This window comes from Drosophila ficusphila, unplaced genomic scaffold (assembly GCF_018152265.1).
Source record: "Drosophila ficusphila isolate 14025-0441.05 unplaced genomic scaffold, ASM1815226v1 contig_198, whole genome shotgun sequence".
NCBI classification, from domain to species: domain Eukaryota; kingdom Metazoa; phylum Arthropoda; class Insecta; order Diptera; family Drosophilidae; genus Drosophila; species Drosophila ficusphila.
Window position 1 is genome coordinate 9,253,967 of NW_025064092.1, and position 24,133 is coordinate 9,278,099.

A 24,133-nucleotide genomic window follows, 5' to 3' on the forward strand; every position below is an offset into this window, starting at 1 on the left:
CATCGATTTTGCCATTAGCTTTGGGGGAATCTGAATCTGAAAACTGAGGACGACACTTAAGGCGATCAAAGGTCAAGCATTTCGCTGGCTAAATGTAAAATTTATGCAGATGACATTCAGAGGCGACTGAATGAACCCTCCCAACCACTCGCGGTGGGTGACAAATTTGGGCTTGCAAATGTCACATTCGGGTCACAAATTGATGCAGTTGCTCGTTTCGGTTTCGGCACGAGGTCAATTGCGATAGTAATTCTAGCGCTGACGAGTGGAAAATAATAGAAAACGGTTGGGTTGCAAACTCTCGAACAAAAGAAATGGGCACAGTCATTGTTGCATGTTGCTGCTGCCAGCGAGAAACATCACCGCCGGCAAGCAGCAACCAGCAACCAGCAACCTGCAACATCCAACATCGATTGCTCACTGCCGAGTCACGCAACTCGATGTCAGCAAAATGCCACACACGCGACTGCACTGAGAGCAAAACGCTGTGCTTTGCAGGAGGGGTTTCCGTGTTAATGGCGCATTTAGGTCTTGAATTAAGTCCGACAGGTATAAATAGCACATTTAGGAATTTGGAGAAACTTCTAACGATAGAGCATTAGATTAGAAAGGCTCAACTTGGCGCTTGAATAACAGCTCGTATTTGCGCAAAGCGACCTACAATATGGCTTTTGTTTTAGTTTTATCCATCCGTTTTCAACTTTAAAACTCCGCGCACAACTGTACTTGACAACAAAGGCGGGAAAAGGGCCTCGAAATCAAAATCAGATGCAGCTTACGCGAAAGCGCCGCGAAAAACAGCAACAATGTGTCTGGAATGTGAAGGCTTGGGGCACATTAGGGCGTGGCAACAGTGGCAAGTGCAGCAACAGTGTTGCCAACCGCACTTCGGGATCTACTGACTGACTTCCCTTGCCTTCCCATTATGTTTTCTTATTTCTTATTTTTTGTTGCCCCATTTCGAGGTCATTTTGCTTAATTTCCTCGCCAGCCAGAAAATGTTTATTGCTCTTCGCTGGCTTTCTCGCTCTTCTCGCCAGCTTCGCTGACCGCGCTGGCAACCCTGGCGAACAGGCACAACTTTTATGGCCGCACTGAGAGTGGAAATGACGCGGACCAGGGGCCCATTTAAAAAGCTGTCATAAATAGTTTAATCACAGACTTTGTAAACGCTCGTTTGTATCCCGCGGAATGTGTCGCGTTTCTGCAGCACTGTTAGGTGTGGCAACTGGCAACTTCGGCAGTTGCAGCTTCCGGTTTCCGCCGTTCCGTTCGGGCCAACTGTTAGGACATTATTTAAATAATACGATTCCATTCGAGCTCCATGAAAACTTTGCTCTGAAATATGAGTGACGTGTGGCCGAATGGCAAATGGCCAACAATGCCAACATGCATTTTCCCCACAAAAGTTACCAACTCAAAGCCGACCGAAATCCCTTTTTTGGGGTAATTCAAAACTCAATTAGATCTGCTGATGTCGCAACCAGGGGGATATGACTGTTTTACGGCCCAGACTGCATAATTAATTTACAACTGTTTAGTTTTGCATCGCATTCTGTCCGTAGTTCTCTTAACGAGTAATCCGATCCAGTGGCCAATTTAGAGTTTGTAATCATCCATGTTTTGGCTTTGCTTTAGCGCTTCGAGATGGTCTCTTTAAATTCAATGACTATACTCTTAATTAAATGACTTTAAGTTAAAACTTGAACTCGCTTTTATCTCGTGCGCCTAATTTAACTTCTTTCACCCACTTGAGGCATTCGGAAAGGGGAGAAAATAGGAGGCACAACCTGCTTCAAAGTCGCGCCGACAAAGTGACATCTGAGGAATTGTAGAGGGGACTTTGGATTTCTTGTGCGGAGTGTGTTCATATCACTCATTACGTTCGTCTGCCTTTTCGATGGCATTTGTGTGAGTTTGTAGGAAAGAGCGGAACTTTGTCACATACAACAGCAACCTCATCAATTGACTTCAATTACATCATAATGACGAACAGCTGCCTGCCTGCAGAACTTCTTTCTTATATCTGAAGTAGTTCCAATTCCAACTTACTAAAATTTTAAAAATAATTACTTATTTTAATTCGAAAATCATCACAATTCACTTTTCAATTTATTTAAACCATTCTCCTCTTTAAGTTTGCCTCTATTTCAAAATTATCTTAAATTTGTAGTTAGTTACCTGCCTCACCGTGTTCATCTCTGGTTTCCCGCTTTTCCCCACGCTGATGGATTTCCTTTGTGGTCTCCTTCATTAAATCTATATCTAAGTAGTTCTTTTTGCATAGTCCAAGTTGATTAGCACATCGAAGGCTTCTTCTTTGGCTAATTAAAAGCTCATTTGGCTTCTTTTGTAGAGAACGCTCTGTGTTAAAGAGAATGCACAAAAAAAAAGACTCAACAACTTTTTCTGCTGATTATTTAAGTTTAATCTCTTGCCGGCGGAGAAGATTGCTCCGAAAATAATTGAGTCCCTTCCTGAATGTCAAGGCCTCCGCCGGTCCTTTTGTCTGTCTGTCTGTCTGTCTGTTTTTCCGGACAAGTTGATTGCTCCGCTTAAAACGCGCTACCGAGTTTTTCCCGATGGAACCGGGGAAAATCAAGTGGAGGAACAGCCTCAGCTGCTGCAGTCAGTTGACATGTAAAGTCAGCAGAAAGGGAGGAACTATATAAACGAGCGCTATATACATATATATTTGTTCATGGATATTTGCACACTTGCAAAATCATAGAATGCGTAGAAATATTTAATGAGTAATTGAGTGAAGAAAGTAAATTTATCATTTTCTTTCTCTATTTATCTTTTCGCTTTTTATTTTAAAGTAATGTTGTATTTGTAAGGGCCTCTGATTTTGTATTTGATATTTATTTTAGTGAGATAGCTGTTTAATATTCTCGGCCAATATTTTGAAGTGTATTTTCCATCGGAAAAGCCCGATAAAAGACAGCCGTAAAGTGGGCTCCAAAGTAGCTTCAAAAAAAGCTTCTGGCTGTGTTCCTGCTGCTGCTGCTGCTGTTCTGCCACAAAACTATTCCCAAACGCAGTGGCAATTGGCCGTTTTGTGTGTGCGGCTAAAGCAGACAAGTTGACCCATTTAGTGGCCGCCAAGAGGGGTCGATACACCGATGAGGAGCTCGATGAGGAATCCGGGGGAAAGGGCCTCTCAGAAGGATCCGGATGGAGGCACTGCTGCGTTGCAAGTGGCAAGTTCCGCATCGAAATCTCGAATCAATGAGAGGGAAGCCGGCAAATGGCGTTGACATCTCTTTGAACTGTCATGAATTCATAAGCAGTGGAAATTGCTATGAGCCCAGAATTGTAAATTTTTCTAAATATTTTGCCAGCCCCTTCCTTTTGTAATAACGTTCTGCACAGCATTGTCTGAATTTAATTGAAAACAATACATTTACGTACCAGAGAGTCGGCTAAAGTGTGATCTCATCATTAAGCCCTAAAATGTGTCAACATTAAGTGGGCTATAGAGGAAAGGAGCGCGATGTAAACTTCTCCTTAATACAATTTAATTTCAGTCACATTATGGGAAAATGAGCGGTGGGGGCAGGCGGAAAGTGACAGCACGAGGCAACTTTCCTTTCTTGGTTTTTGGCTATAAATTTTCAATTTTCATAACGAACATTGTTTGCTTAAAACTAGGGAAAGTGTGTCTGTGTGTGTTTGTCGGGTGGTGTTTTTGGGTGACTTTATGTCTTGATTGTTTTTGGTGGGGATGCGCGCAAAGTTTTTATCTCCCGACTGCATCTGAATCACGACTGTCAATTACTGGAAAAACCGGAAAAGAGGGAAAACGAAACGAAATCAAAGCATACATTAGGGAGGAAAGCGAAAGTTCGTCCTTGCCAAATGCCGATGACATCATCAGGACGCTCGTTTGCTTTTTGTGCGCTGGCTTTTTATTTCGATAACTTTTACTCGATCAATCATAGATTTAACCAATGGCTTTTTCCCTCTCTCACTCTCTTTCTCTTTCTGTTTCTTTGGCAGGTACGTGCTGGAAACCACTTGACTTTTACTCTTGAGAAAATGAAGAAAATGCTCTCATAGTTCGTATAATTAATTGATTTTCAATTTAATATTTCGTAAACACGTTGGTGGCGCGGGGGACAGAAAACTCACTTGAGTGCAAAATTGTTGCCAGCTGCAGCAGTTTTCAGCCATCCAGCCATCTACTTTGGCCCCCAGTTTCCTTCACCCCAATTTAACCGTACAGTCATCCACTTCCGGCTTCTTTAAATGGACTGCGAAATATGTTGAGTAAGAGTAGGGGGAGGGGGATGGGAGTGCCATTATTCATATGCGTGCCTGGCAATCCTGGCCGCTTATCGATAAATCCCATGCATGCACCCCTGCCACCTGCAATCGCTGGCTCTCTACCTCTGCATTGTTTATAAAATATAAATTTCACTTTGACCACAAATTTCCACCACGTCGAACCGAAATGATTTTTGCGCCAAACCGCAGAAACAATATTTTTCCCATCAAATTTAATTTTCCTCAGTTGATTTTTTTCGCCGCTTTGTTTTCTGGATTTTGGTTATCTATATGCTTTCGCTGCCCTTTTTTTCATGCAACTATTTTGCTAACTGCAAATCCTAAAAATACAAAATCATCAACAGAAATCGAAATGGCTTGGTGCATAAAGAAAGGGGCTGGGCCGCGATGGGCGGTGGTTGGATGGTGCAAAGTGTTGCCAGGGGCGTCGAAGCGGTGGAACGGTGGAAGGAGGTTCGAAGGCGGGTGGGTGGTGCCTGCCACTGACAGTGGCACTGCCACAGTTGCAATTGCAACGTAAATAGACTTTTTCAATGCACTTGACACATGCTATTAAATGGCAGCCGGTGGCGATGGGGGAGCAGCCATAAAGGCGAAAGGGGGCGTCGATTTTGCCATCTAAGGGGGCGAATTACGGGGGTCGTGGCGGCCCCAAAATAAAGCAGTCAGATACGAGCTCATACGTATATATGGGAATATGTTTTTCCATACACATTGTTTTCCTCTTATTTTCTCTGGCCGCTTTCTCTGCTTTTCCAATAAATCCAATATTTATATGCTGTTAGATTCAGCCAGGAAGGGAGTATAAAAGAAATGTCCTTCCACTTTTCTCAGTTGATTTGGCTTTTCCCAATCACATGCAATTGTCCATAAGGGGTTCATAAATATAAGGAACCGAAAAACTTTTGGAAATATCAGTAAGGGTTCATAATTTGTATACTTCTGCACCACAAAAATATGAGCTTAACTCTATAAAACTTCAACATAAATATAAAAAACGGGTTACAAAAAAAAGTCGAAAAGTGATTTAAAACAATAAATTTCATTATTGGTTTCCCTTAAAACCAACGAACCAATTAAAGGGCACAGAGCCGCAGTGAATAGCTCAACGTTGTTCAAAATATGAAAGCGGGGAAATAGGGTAAATGGTTATCCAACAGCAGACGAGACATGCAATGGCAGTTCGGTGCAAAGAGAAAAGCGGGGAAACCCTTTTAGTGACATGAAAAATGTGCAATACAGAGAAATAAAAGGAGCCGGACTCGTGAGCCATAGATATGGGAAAAAAATTGAGAGTGCGAACGAAACACACACAAGCCAGTCTAAATAATAAAATCAAAATGAAATGGCTCGCTGGGAAAACCTATTGAAAATATTGTCGGCATCATCAGACATTCCCTGCCATTGACTCCCCACTTTCCCACCCTTCAATTCGCACCGTTGCCGCTTTTTGCTGAAATCGAAATAAAAATGATTTGACCGCAAAAAGTGGCGCATATAATAAAAATCCGAAATAGCCGAAAGGCTCACAGTTATGTGGGTAGATAAACGTGCATTCAGCTTTTATAAACACTGCAACTAAAATATAAAATATATAAATGTGTCTTAATTCATTTAAATTTCCATTTCTAGTTGCCCAAGTTTATAATTTGAACGAATTCAAGAAATCTGATTAGTTTTCAGAGCTGGGTAATCAACTGTGTGAGTTAGGCTCTTATTATTTAAGCATTCTCCCCAGTTATTTGCAGTGCATGAGTGCTTTCATGTACAAATGCATACTCCAATTGGAACGTGGTTATGAATTGAATACGACAACGCAAACGCCATCCATTAAATAACTACGGAATGTTGAAGACCTCTTTGATTTTTTTCCTGACGTCCTTTCTACAGTGCTGGTCAAAGTGGAATCTGATTTGATTGCAAACCGCCAACGAATTGTTTGGCCGTGATTTTTCATATCTCGTCTGGGTTCGCTTTTAATTGCCACTGTCGTTTTGAATTCACATGCAATTGATAAGCCGAGAACGGAAGTGCGGAAAAAGGAAAATAATTGAGAAAATCCCCTTTTGCAAACAGATTCAAAGCGTTATGCAAAAATGCAAGCATTCAAAGGTTTTAATTTGGGTCAGTAGGCTAAAATTGAACACAATGCTGAACGAAATTCCGAACGTGTTGGGCTCGAATTTGTTATCTGTTTTTAATGCAGTAATCTGTGATTTAATTTGTAGAGCCATTGAAAGCTTTGAAACTAACATATAGTGGCTACAAAAAATATATATCGGAGATGATAAAGTGATATGGATTTATTTTACAATAGTGATTATTCGTTTTCTGTGTCTGGACAGTTGACACTTAAATGAAGGCAACTTTTAAAAGGCAAAGAGATCACAGATCGCAGGGCTTTCGATTGGGGAATTACTCCTTGTCCTGCGGCCGCAGTCATGCCCGTAATAATCCATTTGCCAATCGGCGGCAGCAATGCAATAAGGAATTATTATTATCGAAACGTTGACTGGACCGCCGAGGGACTCAATCAGGATGCAAGGACACCTCCTTTTTCCGTCATCGCTCTTGTCCTCGCAAAACCCAAGTGTTACACAGTTAAATGCCATTCGAAAAATGATGAAAAATGGCGCAAAAAAGCGGAGGCTGGGTAAAAATGAAAATCGAAAAACGAAAAAGAAAAGTTTCTCATAAATGGCCGGTCCGAGAACTCTCCTTGGCTGCCAATGGAAATTGAAGTTTATCGACATCGTTAAAATTATCTTTACTGGCATCAATGACAAGGATACCAAGGCGAACTCCTGCTGTCCTCCTTTTTTTTTTTTATTACTTATGCCGCCGCGTACTCGCTGCTGTTCATATATAAATTCACATTTTCCACATCATTGGGCTGCTGCGACAACGATGCCGGCAATTTCCCTCCCTACTTCCCTACTTTGCATGTGTAGGTGGGCGGCTCGGGATCCGGGGGAAAATAGGGAGAAATGTAAGGGAAAAGGAAGAGGGAGGCGCAGCAGGTCCCATGAGGAATCGACTGAGTAAATTGACACACAATTTCGCTGCATAAATCTTAAGCGCAGATAATTCTGCACGTAAAAAAGTCAAAAATGAATTACAGTATGTTGGCAATGTTGTGGGAACCAGCAGTACACTGTAAAAATAAAATAGGAAACTTTATAAAAAATAATTTAAGCGGATCAGTTGATTTTTTTATGGTGATCGTGAAAAAAGCCTGTCACTTGAACTTCTTCCAAAATCATTTTCAAGCGTTTCAAAGCAAATCTGAGTACGTTTTTATCTTTTGCTTTCCCGACATCATTTGCATGTGTTCTATATATTTTTTCTCCTAGTGTCGTGCCATTGGAAAACCAGATTCAGACCCCAAAGCAAACGCCATGCATATGAATTATCGATTGTGCGTGAACGGTTCTGTTTCTGCTTTTGGGGGTCTTAAGTCTGATGGCCATGCCCAGAATCCGATTACATACGAAATTAAGCGCGAACGGAAGAGTGCGGTGGGCCGACAATCGATAAATAATTCATTGGCTCACTCTCACTCATTTGCTCGGCGTACGCGGAAGTGGTCATTTGTATGTATATCGGATATCGATATGCATCTGCATATCGCCAGCGGTTGGCAAACAGATGCAAATTCGAATGCAATTTGCTTTCCTTTAGTCCGATTGCAGGCTTTGTTTGCTTCTAATTTGAATATGTTATCGATAAGTCGAAACAGCGAAAGAAAAGATTTTGGTTTCCATTAACATATTTTACACTTTTTAAATTTTTAGAAGTTCCCAAAGAAATATAGTGGTTTAAGGCCCAACTTACTTAAGTAAGTGCTTACAATCTTAAGTTTGAATCAATTGAGAAATTATTTCGATGGACGATAGCTTAAATTAGAGTGCAATCCGTTTACACCTAATTAAGTGCACCCCAATATGACTAAATGCTTTTATCCAGTCCTCAATCGCTGTCACCATCAGCGTTTTTGTCCTCCAACTCCGGGATCCATTTTCTTTGGCCCTTGTGGAGTAACCTAAATTTTCCATTGGACGCGGTATCTGTGCGCTCCCTTTGAAAAGTATCTGTGCGCGCTACTTCCGTCGGGATGGCAGCACTTGTACACGTCATGTCACATTCCATGGCCATTGTAAGGCAGTGCAGCAACCCTAATCAGAGGACAGAGGACCGAGGAAAAGGACCCATCCCCCCATCGCCCATCGACCATCCCCCATCCCCCCGTCCTGGAAAACCGTGCTCCAAATTCCGAATGACACTTCAACTCGCTAACACTTGAATACGCATGCCACGTCCAGAGGAGCACATGAATGCCAAATGATGGGTTCTATGGGAGTTTCCTTTTTTTCGGGGGTGGCAAGGGGATAGGAGGAGGTATCTGGTGGGGATCCCGAGATCCTGCAGGGCTGGCCGCCAGCATTTATATCGAATGGCTTCATCATCATCATCGTGGGGGAGCGAAAAACGACAAACGGAAGTCTCAACTTCCGTTCGCCATGCCCCTGCCCCTCCTCATCCTGGTCCTCCTCCTCGTACTCCTCCTTTCACCTGGGCAACATTAACCGAAGCGAAGCGCAACGCTTAAACGGGATGGATGGATGGATGGATGGATGGCGCCCCATCCACTCCACCCTCAGGAACGAGACTGCAGATCCTGAAAGCTCTCTGGGCTCTGCAGCCCATTGCCCGATAATGACAAAAGTGTTAATAGCTCCACACGCTGCATGGGGCACTCACATCGCACATCGCACATCCATATCGAGAGGAAAACGGGGGAAGCCGGAATGAATGCAGTGCGAAATTATGCAGGCACTGTTGATGAAATACAAGCAGGGAGCAGAAAGAAAGGATTGAAAGGAAGCGAGTGTGCGAACTGGGCGAAAAAAAGAAACATGAGTAGCGATGCATGAGCGGGATAAGCAGGTCCGATGCACTGCGAAAAACTTTACCGACTGTTATAACTAGAGTAAGTTGTTTTGAATTAACAGAAAACAGCATCAAATCGATTGACAAAAGTTTCGATTATTTCGATAAGCGATACATTTACTTAAAACGATATTCACCTAACATCGATAATACAGTGGCATGGCAAATAACTGTTGTAAGCTCAAGGTTGGGTTATTACCGCGGTGCACGGGGCAGGATGCTGTAGAACACACACGTGGTTGCTCCTGTGTTCCTGGGCCCTCCTTTGAGGGGGAGGAGGGATATCAAGACTGGCGACTTCCCCGGGTCTCTCCCACTTTGTTTCCTCAATTGTCGCCGGCACGTCGAAGTCAGAGTGGGAATCCTGACGCTGTAGAGCAGAACGGGGAAGGAGATGGAGAAGGAGAAGGTGAAGCGTCGGTTCACGGTGGCAAATCTTTTTCACTCAATGCTCGGATTGGCATGGAGTTATCTATGCATCTGGGGGGTTGCGAAAGGAATCCAGAGGCGTCTTAAGTAGCACTTCGGTTGCTGCGCTTATGCCATTAAGCCATGCAGCGTCTGCATTCAGATGGAAGCTTTTGTACTAGACACTTTCCTGCTTTCCAACTGCTTTCCTCCGCTTTTCCGCCCTAACTATGTGTGTGTGTGTGTGCGTGTGTGTGGCCCAATTAATGGACTCGCAGGGAGTGCAAGATGCCAGATCTTCCTGTGCTGATAAGAGCCAAAGGAGATGGGAGGCAAGTAGCCGGCATAATGACGGTGGAGCAGCATGTGCTGCCTGTGGCCTCAATGGCTCAAATGCCAGCTATCTGAGCTATTCAATCGCCCAATTGAAAAGCCGCTCGGCTCGGCTCGGCTCTCTCGAGAACGTGAAAACTACTGCTAACTGCTCACTGGTAACTGGTAACTGGAGTGCTTGGTAAATTAAGGAGCTCCTCCATCATCATAGTGAATCAATCTGTTCTCGGCGGCATTTAACCGACTACCTTGCGATAAAGACAATCAATGGACCGACTGGCTTAATTGGAGCGGGCCTATTGTGCTCATGAATGGCCGCAAATAATTAATTAAGCCACTCCATAATCCGATTAGGAAAATTAACCATCGTTTTAAGTCCAGCCCCTGGTTGCTGTTGTTGCGAAAGCGCTTTTAATCAGTTTTAGTCACGTTTCAATGGCTTTAATTAAATACTTAGAGGAGGCAATTGTCTTTTGATAAAGTTTTGTTTTAAGAACGTGCTTTGAAAATGTAATGAGCTGTTGCCTTAGATAATATTCACTTATGGAGTATACATAATGCATGAACTGTGTGTTTCAATTGAAAGCAATTACACACCCATGCAAGTTGTGAAACATTTCGACATTTTCCCATAATCCATTTCCATTTCCATGAAAAACTCAACGCGCTCAATTGCTAATCAACTTGTCTTCAATTATGACTGCCTTCCATCAAGTTGAAGACCCAATTGTTCATTCCGACTACTCGACTATATATTCTGGCGGCCCAAAAATGTGTCATAAAGCTGTCTTGTTCTTTGTTTTCCCTGGTTTTATTTCGTCAACTCCCCCCTTTTTTTCTCCTGCCATGTGCGTTGCCCACGGGCGTTGCCGAAAAGCTTAAGAGGGGGCGGCAACAAGTGTCTGCTGTCTGCTGACTGTTGTCTGTTTAGCATTTCATTACACTGGGGAGGTAGAACTCCAGACCGTCGCTTGCAAGTATGTGGCAAATTTATTACAATTAAACTTCTCTTTCTGTTTGCCCCCTGTTTTTGGAGTAGAGAGGGAAAAAGTGTCAGAGTTGTAGCATTTAAATGAGGCATAACCGAGAGTCCCTCCTCCTTTTTCATGCTTCGGTGCAAAGGCATCGGGCGGAATTAGCTGCCAAGGATCGGGAGTTGGAGTTTGGAGTCGCAGTCGGAGCTGTTTGGAGCAGATGGAACTGCTGCGGGGACCCAAAACCCAGGCCCCGAATCCGCATCCGAATCCGAATCCGGCCAACAGACGCAGCACATTTTGCCAAGTGATTTATGAGCCTCGGAGCGGGGCAACGTTTAAAAACATGAAAATGTATATATTGCACTGGAAAATGAGGTTTCGTTTCGGAAACTGTGGCAGCTCGATCAAAACTAGCTCTCTCTGAATTACTACACTATATATTTTAAGGTAAAAGAGCATTTGTGTTAATTTATTTACAAGTTAAATTAATGATAAATGAACTTTCCCCAATATGTTGCCTGGTTACCTTCGACTGGCTTTTGTTCTCAGTGTAGTAATGGCCCTCGGACAGCAGCCAGTGCCCCAAACTTTGACACATGTCTGTTCGGGGGCTGCTGTCGGACGAAGGGAGATCTGGAGAGCTGGATGGAGAGCTGGCGAATGAGATATTTGCAATAAAAGTATAAACAGCATGCAAATATTTTGCGTAGACGGTGGCTGGCTGGCTGTTTGGCTGGCCCCTTAACCCTCTGCTGCCCCTGGAAATACGGCGGCTGTCGTTCCCACACAACCCGCAAAACAGCAGCAACATCAGAAACATCAGACGGAACAGCAGCAGCAACTGCAACTGCCACAGCAGCAACAGCAGCAGCAGCAACAGCAACAGAAGCAACAACAATGAGTACATAAATTTTTGCTATAAATTTCCTTTGGTTGTCAGTGGCATTTTCAAGTGCTTCGCCTCGAGAGTTCGGGGTCGAATGTCGGGGTCTCAATGTCGGAGTTTTCAGAGTCTCGGAGTCTCGGAGTCTCGGGGTCTTCAAGTCTCTGGAAGCCTCTAAGTCGCCCGCTCATTTCATTTCGATGGCAGCCGCAGAAGGCATTCCATTTGGTTACTTTCTTTGCCGGTCGTTGCGGCTTTCTGGCCAAATTTAATTAAATATTTAATGCGCATAAAAAATCAACAGAACCGCAAAATTGTTGGATTCACAAAATGCTACAAACGTTACAATGGAAAGCTAAAGATAGTCCTAATTTATAAATTAAATTTACATTTTTTAAACGACTTTGCTTCCATTTACAAATTTGTAAACAGCCAACAATTTAAACCTCATACAATATCGCTTTACCAGTCAATCAATTCAGCAATTGTTGGTCTTGAGAATTCGTATCAATCCAATATTTTCTTATATTTACTTCCCTATATCTAACTTTCCTTCTATTACCCAATCAATTTCAATTTGCGATTCAATTAAACAAACTATTTTCTTACAATGGCATTCAATCGATTGCATGCTTGTTTCGATAGATATAAATTTGTCAACTGAAGTTAACAAATGAAATTACCGACTTCAACGAATTTTGCATTTCCAGGGGAATTGAATTCATTTATTTTCCAATTTCCGCATTTTTCCAGCCACAAACGAGACCACATTTAATTGTTAATTATAGTGGACAATTGAATTCAACTTAATGCCTGTCTAGTTATCCTTTAAAATCCGTGTAGAGTAGCTACATATTGTTCCTGTTTTACATGATTTGTGGCCTGAATATATTTTTAAATTTACTCCACCGAAACAAATGAATATTATACGAACGATGGCAGCAGTAGCAATTGCTTGTTTTTATATCTCCAACCATCTATATTTCTGCTTTCTATTGTTCAATAAACGATTAAGGGGTGTACATGTGGCAGGGTGCTTTTAAAAAGTATTGTTTACATTTTTGTAACTTTGAAAACGAGTGTAAAAAGAGCTTAAACCTCGGATGTTACGACTGATGTGTACCAAAAAACTTAAATTTATGTCCACAAGATACATGAAGCTTCTTTTTTTTTTAAATATACTTCTTCTCTGATCTTGGTTATACCCTTCTTGACTCTGATTACAGGGTATGCATAAATAGAACAATAATATTTACCCTTTTCGGTTCGGATTCCATTCAACTTCTAGTATTGAACGTTGAGCATTCAACTGCTGCAGTCTGCACTGGCATTATTTGTTTTAATTGAAGTCAATTAGTTTGTGTGATGGTGTTAATTTAGCTCGGTGGAGAGAGGGGCATGAAGAGTCATAGACCGAGCATATAATCGCCCGATGTACACAATATATTCCAAGCAATTGGGAATAGAGCGGAGGCAGCAAGAAATCGCTTTTATTGCGCTCCTTCTCCTTTTTGTATTTCTTGTTTTGTTCTGCATTGAAACACTTAACCCCATTCAGCATCCCCAGTTTTCCCGCCGCTGCAACTTTGTCAATGCAAATGGAAAGACATTAATGTTAATGCTTACAATGTTCCGCTCATTGTTTTGGCCATTTGGCTGTTGATAGTCGTCGATTTGGCTTTATTGACCATCCAGCGAGTTGATAAGCAAATAAAATGGGAGCCACAGAGATAAATTAAATCAATCACAGGAATCGCGATCATTTATTATACCCTTGCAGAGGGTATTATAATTTCAATCAGAAGTTTTAGTTGTTTTAAATGTCATTTAACTGATCCTTTAGTTACTTGACAAAAACCTTCTACGTTTATATTTATATCATTACTTACTGGGGAAGAGACAAAAAACGAATAATTTAATGCAATTTTTTTCATATTTTAAATGATGTTTGTGTGTTGATTTAAGATGTCAGTCAAGCTCGAATCATTGTCGCTTTGGAAAAGCCACAATATATACTCCGCGGAAACCCATTTTCCGCTTCAAGTCAATTTAAATTTCCGATTGAATGCAGACTGACGCACAAGAGTGCGAATTGAAATCGGGGGAGCATGCCTCATCGGTCATATTTAGCCGACTTATGGCGTTTGCGATATATATACGTATACACCCAAATCCACCACCACCCATCCATCATTGTGACTCAATTGACCGCCCCCTTTTCGAGGCCTAAAATCCCAAATGCAAACGTTGCAGCCAAGAATTAAAACCGGCCCAAACAAAATACGGGAAAAAAAGAAAGCAAAGAGGATAGAAGCGAGGCAAATCAGAGACCAAATTGATGACTGCAAAAAATATGAGCCGCAGATAGGAATCCGGCCCAGCTGCTCCTGCATACGGATTTTTGATCGATGGCCCCGTCGGGCTGCATAATTTGCAGCTAGAGAGCCGAAAGCCAGCCGGAGTGCCACTCCCCCGGGAAAGCCGGGGGAAAATCGGGGCAAAACGCTCGCCAGCTGTCCGGAAAACCGGAGGCGGGGGCGGTTTTCAGGAGCGAAGGAGGGCAGGTAGCCCAGAAATCGTCTAGCACAAATCGATCATCGACTCGGGAGAAAAAAGGGGCTAGCGGATTTGATTGATAACCTGATTGATGGCTCGCTTCGCCTCTCGGACGCTCCAACTGTCCAGTGCAAAGTGTTGACTGCCTTTGGGTTAAATCCACAGTTATCACTCGAAGAAATATATTTGAGAAATTTTCTATTTAAAAATAGTTAATAACAAGTTAAATGCAGCTAAATATGTTTTTGATTCCTTATGTTTCTATTATTATCATATTCAACTTGCACGTTTTCTCCCAGTGCACTTTGCCAAGAGTCAATTGAGCGGAAAGTGGCTCAGCTAATTGGAACTGTCCACGTCCGCGCCCCCAATGTCCGGGAAATATATAGGAAGGATTGGGATGGGATGGGATGATTTAAGATGCAAGAAAAGATAGCAAACTAGGGGAAGGGTGGGGGCCCAGATTAATGAAGCAGCAGGCCAAAGATGAAGAGCCAGAGATGGAAGTTTAGGAGCTGAGAAGAGAAAAAAGTGCGATTCTGGCAAATCACAAAGTATAACGCATCACTGTGAGGGTAAAGTGGGCAACTGATGATGACAATCATGATGGGCCGTATATACATACGTACATATATAGTACGACGATGATAAGCCCGTTGATGAGTAGGATGATATGCAGCGTTGATGATAATAATAATGCTGATGAAGCTGCAGCTGCAATGGCCGATGGGCAATGGGCGATGTTTAATGAGCGAACAAGCGAGCTGGCGAATGAATCAATAGACCGACCACTGCTGGCCGGTCGGGTCTGGTCCACCCATCCATGGATACAAGTGCCAACCCGCCGCCACCGATTACCCCCCTTGGAAGCCCAATAACAATTAGAGGAGAGCGTTGAATTATAGCATTTGGTTGGCTTCACTGCCGTCGTCGCTGCGATGATTAATTAAATGGCATTTTAATGAGTTCACTGGCGAGTGCGCCAAACCCTCAACCCTTTTTCATTACATCATCCCCTCAACCCCTCAAGCCCCCCTGCCCATGGCTCTCCATAGATTCAACGAATTGTCATTGAATGCATCAATAATGAAGAAGAAGAAAATACTGTGTGGCATTGGCAGCAGCAGAACGTGGAATGTGGAAAGTATACTCGTACGAGTATGTGTGAGTGCTTTTGGTTAATTTATGCAATTGAACTTTTGTTCGGCGCCACAGAGAAGAAGCAATAGCGCAAGAATCAAAAGCAAATGGGACGAAAATTGAGGGAAAATAATGCAAAGTGAGAGCGAAACGCAAACCGAGAAGAATAGTCGGTCAAGGGCCATCGGATAACGATTGCCTCAATCATTTCAGATCGGATTTTAATGATTCACGTTATGAGCATGTTTGGTAAGAAGTAAGAAGTAAGTGCGTGCTTAAGTACTTGAAAGTGGAAAACCACCGATCTTCAATGGCTTACATTCCGAAGCACCCAAATTAGTTTCGATGTGGAGTTCTTTGGCCCGGTGAGGCTTACTTCCTGATCCCTAGAGTGGCTTTAAATCCATCTGCAAATCCCTGCCAACATAAAACCGGTTAACCACTTGCTTTTACCATTTCGAACTTATCGGAAAGTAAGGCTTTCTTGTTTTTCTTCGCAGTGTGCCGTGCCCTCCTGCACAACCATCTCTAATCCCGAAGATTCCAGGGGGAAAAACTCTTAGGCTTACTTATGTCAAGGAATGCCGACTCATTTCTCGTTACTTTGCCCACTTTCCTTTCTTAACTACCCTCCCAATTTGCCCCTAACCAAGCTGACTTTTCGGGTTTGTTTAAAGTTTCTAGCGCCACAAACGAAAAAAAAGAGAACAGCACAACCAGAAAGGGGCCAACCAAGAAAAGGAAAATAAATAAAAGGCAACAAAACTTTTGACTCGAAAAAAAAAATAGTTAAAAAGAAATGTTAAAGAAAGCGAGGAGCAAAAAAAATGAGAGTGAACGCTGTAACTTTTGGCTTGCAGGCGGTGCTGGAGATGAAACTTGCTAGCCAGGCAAGATCGTAGGCCTCCAGGGGGGGGCAACACTTTGCGAAACATTTTATGCCAGGAGTTGGGGTGCTTGGGGGTGTGGCAGGGACGACTTGAGCGCAAAAAACTAACTGCTTACTTAACAAGACATATTCAAGCACTTAAAAGCAAAATAAAACGCCAGAGCAAAACAGGAAGGGGAGAAAATGGAAAGAGCAATTTTTTCTTAAGATGAAATGGCAAGAAGATATAGGGAGTTCCACTAATCTATTCTGGCCTGAATCGGTTGGTCAAATTTTGAGTGTTTATGCAGGTAGCAAGGTCACACTGCTTTGTAGGAAATAGGTGATCAACACACAACAGTTCTTGGTCACTCTTAACTATGCAGAATGACTCTTATTGTCCGTTAAAATTGCGTTTATGTGTTCTTATTCGATAATCGCACTTATATCATATTATCATGGATTATCGAGTATGTTTATTCCGATTCCCCAAATACTCAATAATTTTTCTGACTGCACAGCATTCAGCTAAAGGTGACTTGATGAAAGGAAGCAGTGAAAGCGCACTGTTCTCGGTTCTTCAGGTTCTTCAGAGGTCACACACATTGCGCATGGTTCCGTTGGCTTTTCTTTTTTTTTTGCTTCTGGGGTTTTATTTTTATTCCCCAGCCTGGTCGGAACTTTATCAGCCAAGTTTACTTAATACGCAAAGTAAGTTAAAAGCAAGCGGCGGTGACGGCGACGGCCAAAGTTTTACGCGCATAATAAGCTCAACTTCTATATGCATTTTTTGATGTTTTTTCGCACTTTTTTTCGATTTTTTTTTTTTTTTGCTACCCGACTCTTGAAGCAACTTTCAGTTTCGAGCGCTTAATATCCCAAGAATGCCCCGCAATGCATTTTGTTGTTGACGTTTTTCTGTTTTCACTGGAAAGTTCTTTTTTAATATGAAACGTTTGTCCACCGCAGAGAATTTCCCCACTCATATTTCGGGTTCTCCCTCCTTATTCGCCAGCTACCTGATTCATTCTTCGCAGTGATTGAAAAACTTTCCTCGGGGCAGCTTGCCACCGAAAGTCACGAGTTTGATCGGCTTCCCATAATGGATTGCTCGGGGGAGTTAGAACAGCGAGAAGTCTTATAGAAGGTTTATACACCGATTGTCAAGCTTGGGAGCTTCCTTAAAAAGTTTGGCCACTACAAAGATTGTTTATAATAAATTCTGATTTACTTAAACCGGCTTTTGCTTAACCAAAATGTTTAATGGTAGTATCGTTGTAATTCTTAGTTTAGTTTGGATAGCTCCCTCTGATTACTGATTGCTCCCAAAATTAGTGGCATCTTTCAAACTTCGAGAACTTCGTTCCTGTGCACCCCCGTCTTCGCGATGGTATTATTCCTTTGATATCCCCCTTCGAAGGAGCGTGTGCAGCCAAGTGCCAAGTACTCACTTAGCAGTTTGCCACTCCAGTTGCTCAAACAACTGCCAGTTGCAGGGGCAATTGCAGTGGATGTTGCAGCCAGCCGCACTTGCAGCGGGGGAGCGCCACTTGCTCCACTTGCCACTGCCTTGTTCAATGCTCATCAACTTTTCATTTGCCATTTTATAGTTTTTCGAGGGAGATAAAAACTTTAACTACTTTGTCGCCACTTGGCTGCTGCTGCTATTATTCGCCATTTACCATTTACCATTCGCCTCTCTGTCGCTCTCATAATGACCTCATTTGTTTAAACATTGCCTGGCCATCGCCACTGTGGGTGGCGGAAAAATGTTTTGGGGTTTCTGGGTCGCTCACTTTTTCAAGTGCAAACCCAATGAACGCAAACATTTTGTGCCAATTTAGACAAAAATAAATTATTATTCACCCACAGGCGAACGGAATGAAGACGCCGATAATTATCATATAGAGATCATGATCGTTACAGCGAATTCAATCCCAGTTCGAAGGTCAGCTGAGTGCTTGAGAATGCGTGACTCACTGGGGCTGTCTGGCATTTACATAGAAAATTAAGAGTAATGATATACCCCACATGGCCCCCATGGAAAATGTTTTAAGATGATGAAAAAGCGGGAGCAAGGAGTAATAATTTCAGGCAATAAACAAGGAAACAAATAGGAAGCTTAAATGTAGTGCACAAAACAGGGGACTGAAATAAAAAATAAATTGGCAGTAAACCTCTGCTCTGCAACACACTGTAACAAAAGTCTTGCAGGTAATAGATGCATGCACACATTTTGAGTGTTCCTTCGAGCTTAAGTTGGCAACATGAATAAAATGTATGCAAAAGTCTGAAGCGTGCAAATGGCAGCAATTACCACGCAGACACAGACGGCGACAACCGTCAAAAACGCAGCCCCATTTTCCCCAAACCCTGCTACTCAAAGCCCCTCTGAGTTCGCCTTGAAGTGCGCACGAAAAATACTTTGAGTCAAATCACAAAAATCCAACAGGAGTCGCCAAACTAAGGAAAGGTCAGACTTAGGGATCCGAATGAAATTTCGAGGCTTAAAAAGTGATCTTAAAATCTATTATTTTAGACATATGTGTTTCAAAAAGGGTTACAATTCGCATTACATAAAATCCAGATGGATTATTATTTAGATTAAATAGTTAGCAGAATGCTATCAAAGCAGCTTTTGATAGAATAGTAATAAACAAATGATATATGTACCCATTCTAACCGATATTCCCCGGAAATCTTTCTTCAATGGGTAGCAAAAGCACAACTGTCAATGCCGCTGCCTCGTGTCCCGTGTCGCCCATCTCTTCCCTTTGCCTATTTAAAAATTCAAAAGGCATACACGCCGAAAAAATACAAACGCATTCTGGGTTTTTAGTGGGCGGGAGGTCGTTGTTTGAGGGTAGCATCATCGACGACCACTTGAGGCGGCTGCTCCAGTTTTCCAGTTTCCCCAGTTTCCTGTCGCCAGCGCGCACCAAAGTATGCAACATGTCGGAGCGAGGAGAACTTGATGATGGGGAATGGGGAATGGTAACCCGAACGCGAAGGAAAAAACGCCAGCAAAGAAGCGCAAACACAACGTGGAAATATTATAACGAGTGCAAATAAAACACAGGGATGTCGAGGATGCCTGCAATCGTTTGGTGGCACGCATGCCTAAAGGAAATGCCATCAAATATGCCAAACATGTTTGCGGCCAAAACGAAGCGGAGTGGGCGGCGGTTGGCTGGCGCCCTTTAATGTTTATTGTGCAAATAAATTCGGCCTTGAATTGCCAGAAGCGGCGCCAGATGTACAGTGCTAACACGCTAATCACGATCTGCGGGTTTCGAATTACCTAAAATGGGATACTGTATCAAATATCTATATATTTTTTATATTCAAAACTAAAGTGCAGAAAATGAAACTAGTTGAATGAGTTTGCTTGGAATTTTTGCATCATGCACTCAAACAACTTTTCAGGTAATTTCAAATCTATAATTAAAAAGCCATAACCCAGAGGCCTAGTTACCAAAAAGGATTCCACTTCGCCCAACAACCAACCAACCACTGTGTGCCATTAACAAACACCCAGTCGCGAATTCCCTTTGATCTCTCGGTTTTTTTCGAGTGGCTCGTGTAAATTTAGGCTGCTTTCGATAACCAATAGATGCTATTTCGGGACTTGGGCTCAGGTCGGCGCCACTTGAGCACGCCTCTGGCCACAAGGTGAAGAGATGGGCGTGGCAGGGGCAGGGCGCGGGGGGCGGGGGGCGGTAGAGGCAACCCAAGGCTGGACAATATTTGCGTGCAAGCGAGACGGCGATGCTGCAGCCATAATTCAGAAAACTAACTTTTCCGGGGAGGGATTACATAAATCAACATTTTCTGCTGGCCGAAAAAGCGCCAGAAACTTTCTAGCAAACAAATATTAATTTTAACTTTTGCGCGGCCAATGCAGAACTAAAAAAATAATAATAATGGCAAAAAAAAAAAACAAAGAGGAAACAAACATTAAATTTTGAAAAAAAGATATTATGACTCAAGGCCTCAAATGAATGGTGCTCCTTTTTGATAATTTCCTCATTTCAATGTGCAATTTTTAATTGTTTTTCAACAATATTTTCTGACCAGACGCAATGAAATAATTGCTCGAAAAGTGGGCGCAGTGACCGGTAGCTGCCACGCCCACACAGTTCTCCACTCCCCCATCAGCGTATAGCCCCATCCCTTTCTAGCAAACGCGTCCTCGCGGCCTCGCATTTTCCCCGAGAGGCTCGCGATAATTCTTAACCGCTTGTTTATTTATGCGGCGCCGGAAAAGCAACACACATCCACCAGGGGAAAATGGGAAATGCTGGAAAATCGGGGGCTCAAAGAGGTAGAAAGATAATATGCGTCCGTGTGTGTGTGTGTGTGTGTGTGTGCCTGCGCCTTTATTTATGCAGCATGCATTTAAAATAAAATAAATATAAATTAAGCATAGCAAGTCCCAAAGGAAAATGCTCTTCGCAGGGTATCTTGAAAATGTGATAAATGCAAGTAGAAACTTTGAATGGGTTTCCGATGCAGCTAACAAAATGTAAACCACCAACTTTTTTTCATGTAAACTGTTGCCATAATCATAATTAAACCATGACAAACCGATTTGCAACATGCATAGGATAAATTGATGCTCGAAATGTGCATTGAAGGGCTCTTACTATCATTATCATTAACTCGAAATGAACCACACTTTTTTGCATTTTGAATGAAAATCATTAATATACCAATAAATCCATTAATCGCAATTAACACAATTGACTTCTTGCTGAAAAACATTCAATAGAAAACCATCAATAAATATGCAATGCATTAATGGTTGCAAAATAATCACTAACCATTTGGCAAACACTTTAAAAAATAAAGAAAAACCTTAAAAAATTATATTAGCATGGAGAGAGGGAGCAAAAGAGCATTTGGTAGTTTCATTTCATATTGACGGGAGTTTTTCACCCACCTCCCGCTTTTCATTATTATTCACATTTTTTTTTTTTTTTTTTGTGGCGCTTTTCTTTGTTTTTGTAACCGGGATAGTTGGCGGCGCCATTTTGTTGCCTTGCATTAATTGCAATGCAAAAAGGCAACGTCGCATAAATTTCTCATATTTAATTTCGCCTGAGCTGCAGATGGAACCGGAGACACGGGCGTTGGGGCAAAAAATAAAACAGAAGCCGGGGGGCAGTTTAATGCACTCTGTTGCATGCATCACGCCCTCTGGCCACCCGCACCCCCTCAGCGGATTCGTTTACATTAAATTATTTATGCACTCGACTGTGTGCGGCACTTGCGGCTTGACAAAAAAAAAAAAGAATTAAAAAGAAAAAGGGGAAAGGGGTAAAGGGGAAGGGGGAAGTGGCACACGGACCACCCATTTTCCGCAGCACTTTAATCTTGACCACACACATAAAATTGCCCAACAAATGTGCAGACATTGGCCATTAAGCAGCGGGCACAACTTGAACTTGTCCGAAGGACTGGCAGATATTCTTGACTTAAGCCAAAGGACATCCTTTTGAGCAGCCACCCTGCCAAGTCAACTGCGACTGTCCAATAAAATGGCAAAGAAAATGTCCAGAAAGGCTTTTAATTGTAATGAGAATGAGAATGAGAACGAGAACGACGAGAGCGAAAACGAAAACGAGAATGTAAGGCGGCAAAACGTTGAAACTTTTTGCCAGTCGGATAGTCTGAAGCCTTAGAATCCTGGGAGCCTTGGAGCCTTGTAGCCTTGGGGTCTGGCAGCCAGGACCCCCGTCCTGGAGCTCCTCCTCTGCTCTGTCCCATATCCTATTTTGCGACCTCGTAACAAAGGGTTTCATGAGCGTTTAATTGTCGGTAATTAGCTAGATGAACAATGGCCAACTTTTAGACGCCATGGAGCAAGTTTTCAGAGGAGACAGTAAAAAGAGCAGCTGGGCCAGAAAATGGGTAACTAGCTTATATAAGTAGAGGATATATATAGTGCTTTTTGGAGGAAAAACAGATGCACTCCACGGTGGGTGGAAAAGTGGGATGGATGCCGTGAAGAAGGTCCTCCAAATCGGTGCTTTTTAAATGCCGCACTTTGAATAAGTCTCGCTGTTGACATAAACTGCAATCAACAAACAAATTGCCATTAAAACATTAACAGCCTTCGAATAAAAGTAACTAATAAGCTTTAATGGCAATGTTGAATGTAGTTATATTATATGTAAAAATACAAGCAACTCACAAATAAATTTCAATAAAATTCAGCGCGTAATTTTAATTCCGTTTGTGACAAGTTGTACAGTTTTTACTTAATTATTTGACGTACTTTCCCAATATAAGTTGTTTCATTAAATATTCGAATTTCATTTAAACATTTAATGTTTCAAAAATTAATTCCTTTTTATATTTTGATTCCTAAAGTTTCATTTAACATCTTTTGTTTTTATTAAACTTTAATGAAAAAACCTTAAAGTTAAGTGCACTCGAATAATTTCTATTACATTTCTACAAAATTGCGATTGAATTTCTCTTGGAATTTCGCTGAAATAATTTCATTTAATTGAGGTACACACACGCTACGGTCGATTTTTGTGCATAATGAGCGGAGGCGAAAATTACAAAGGTCCCCATCTGGTTCGCACTCCCACAGCCAACCAGCCAACCGGCAAACCACCCACCCACCGTCCACCACCGCCCCCCACTGCCCGCGACCCCGCCCCTTTGCGAGCGTGCACAGCAAAGGCAATTAAAATTAATTTAAAATTTACTCGCCTGTGCAAATGAGTCACTCGGAAAAAGAGCAGATAAAATGAAAACAAAGACCGATGACCACAGCTCTCAATCAAAAGGAGAGCGCAATATCAGATGGACACGATTTTCCATTGGATAGTTTAAAATCTCCTTACGTTTTCAAATCGAAAATAATATTTATTAATTCTTACTTATAATACAATAATGCTAATAATTCCAAATTCTTATTTGCAGAAATGAGCCGAGCGGATCCGCCCGTCCTGGAGATTTATCCCAAGCAGGAAGTCCAGCGCAAACCTGTCGGCAAGTCCTTGATCCTCACCTGCCGTCCCAGAGTTCCCGATTCGGCTTTAGTCGCAGATCTGCAATGGAAGGACAACATGAACAACACCATCCTGCCCAAGCCGTAAGTTTTCCACTCCATCTCCCATAACAATTGGTTTTCGGTGGCCCCTACTGCAAATTTAAGTATTTACCTTTGTACAAAGACCAAACAAAAACAAAAACAACCAACACACCTATGTACACCCTCAACAACACTCGCATACACTTATCTCGAATATCGTATTGTAGGAATTACGATCCACTGTATGATTCCAAGGGCAATAGAAAGAAACTGTAAGTGACGCGATCAGCTATACAAAAAACCAAAAACAAAAACAAAAAGTAAATTCGTAACAGCAACTGCAACTGCAAGAGTAATAGTAACCAGTAACTTAACTGCAACTGCAACAGTAATCAGTAATCAGTAATCAGTAAATGCAAGTGCAACACGCATCAGTAAATAGCAAAATGCAACAGGAACAACTGACGATTTATTGACCGAACCAAACCGAACCGGACCTTTGAAAGTTAATTATTAATACGAAATCCTGAATTGATTCCGACGAACACAAAATATCCAGAGATCTGCGAAAATAGTTGGTAACTTCAACAGCAATTTTGTGTAGAGTCTGACATCTTGACGGCGACGAAAACATTTAAGTTGTAGACTCGTAGCTTTGCCTCTGCCCCGCCCCGCCC

The 24,133-nt window shown here is 42.3% G+C and overlaps 1 protein-coding gene across 5 annotated transcripts in view; it reads left to right on the plus strand.

Annotated features, from left to right (window-relative positions):
* The window catches only part of LOC108091283 (fasciclin-2), a 62,683-nt gene that overhangs the window by 16,764 nt on the left and 21,786 nt on the right, over positions 1–24,133 (plus strand). For all 5 annotated transcript variants that reach the window (XM_017190400.2, XM_017190401.2, XM_017190402.2 and 2 more), the window contains exon 2: positions 23,345–23,516. In XM_017190400.2, coding sequence (XP_017045889.1) covers positions 23,345–23,516 — 172 coding nt within the window. The remainder of the gene's footprint in view (positions 1–23,344; positions 23,517–24,133) is intronic.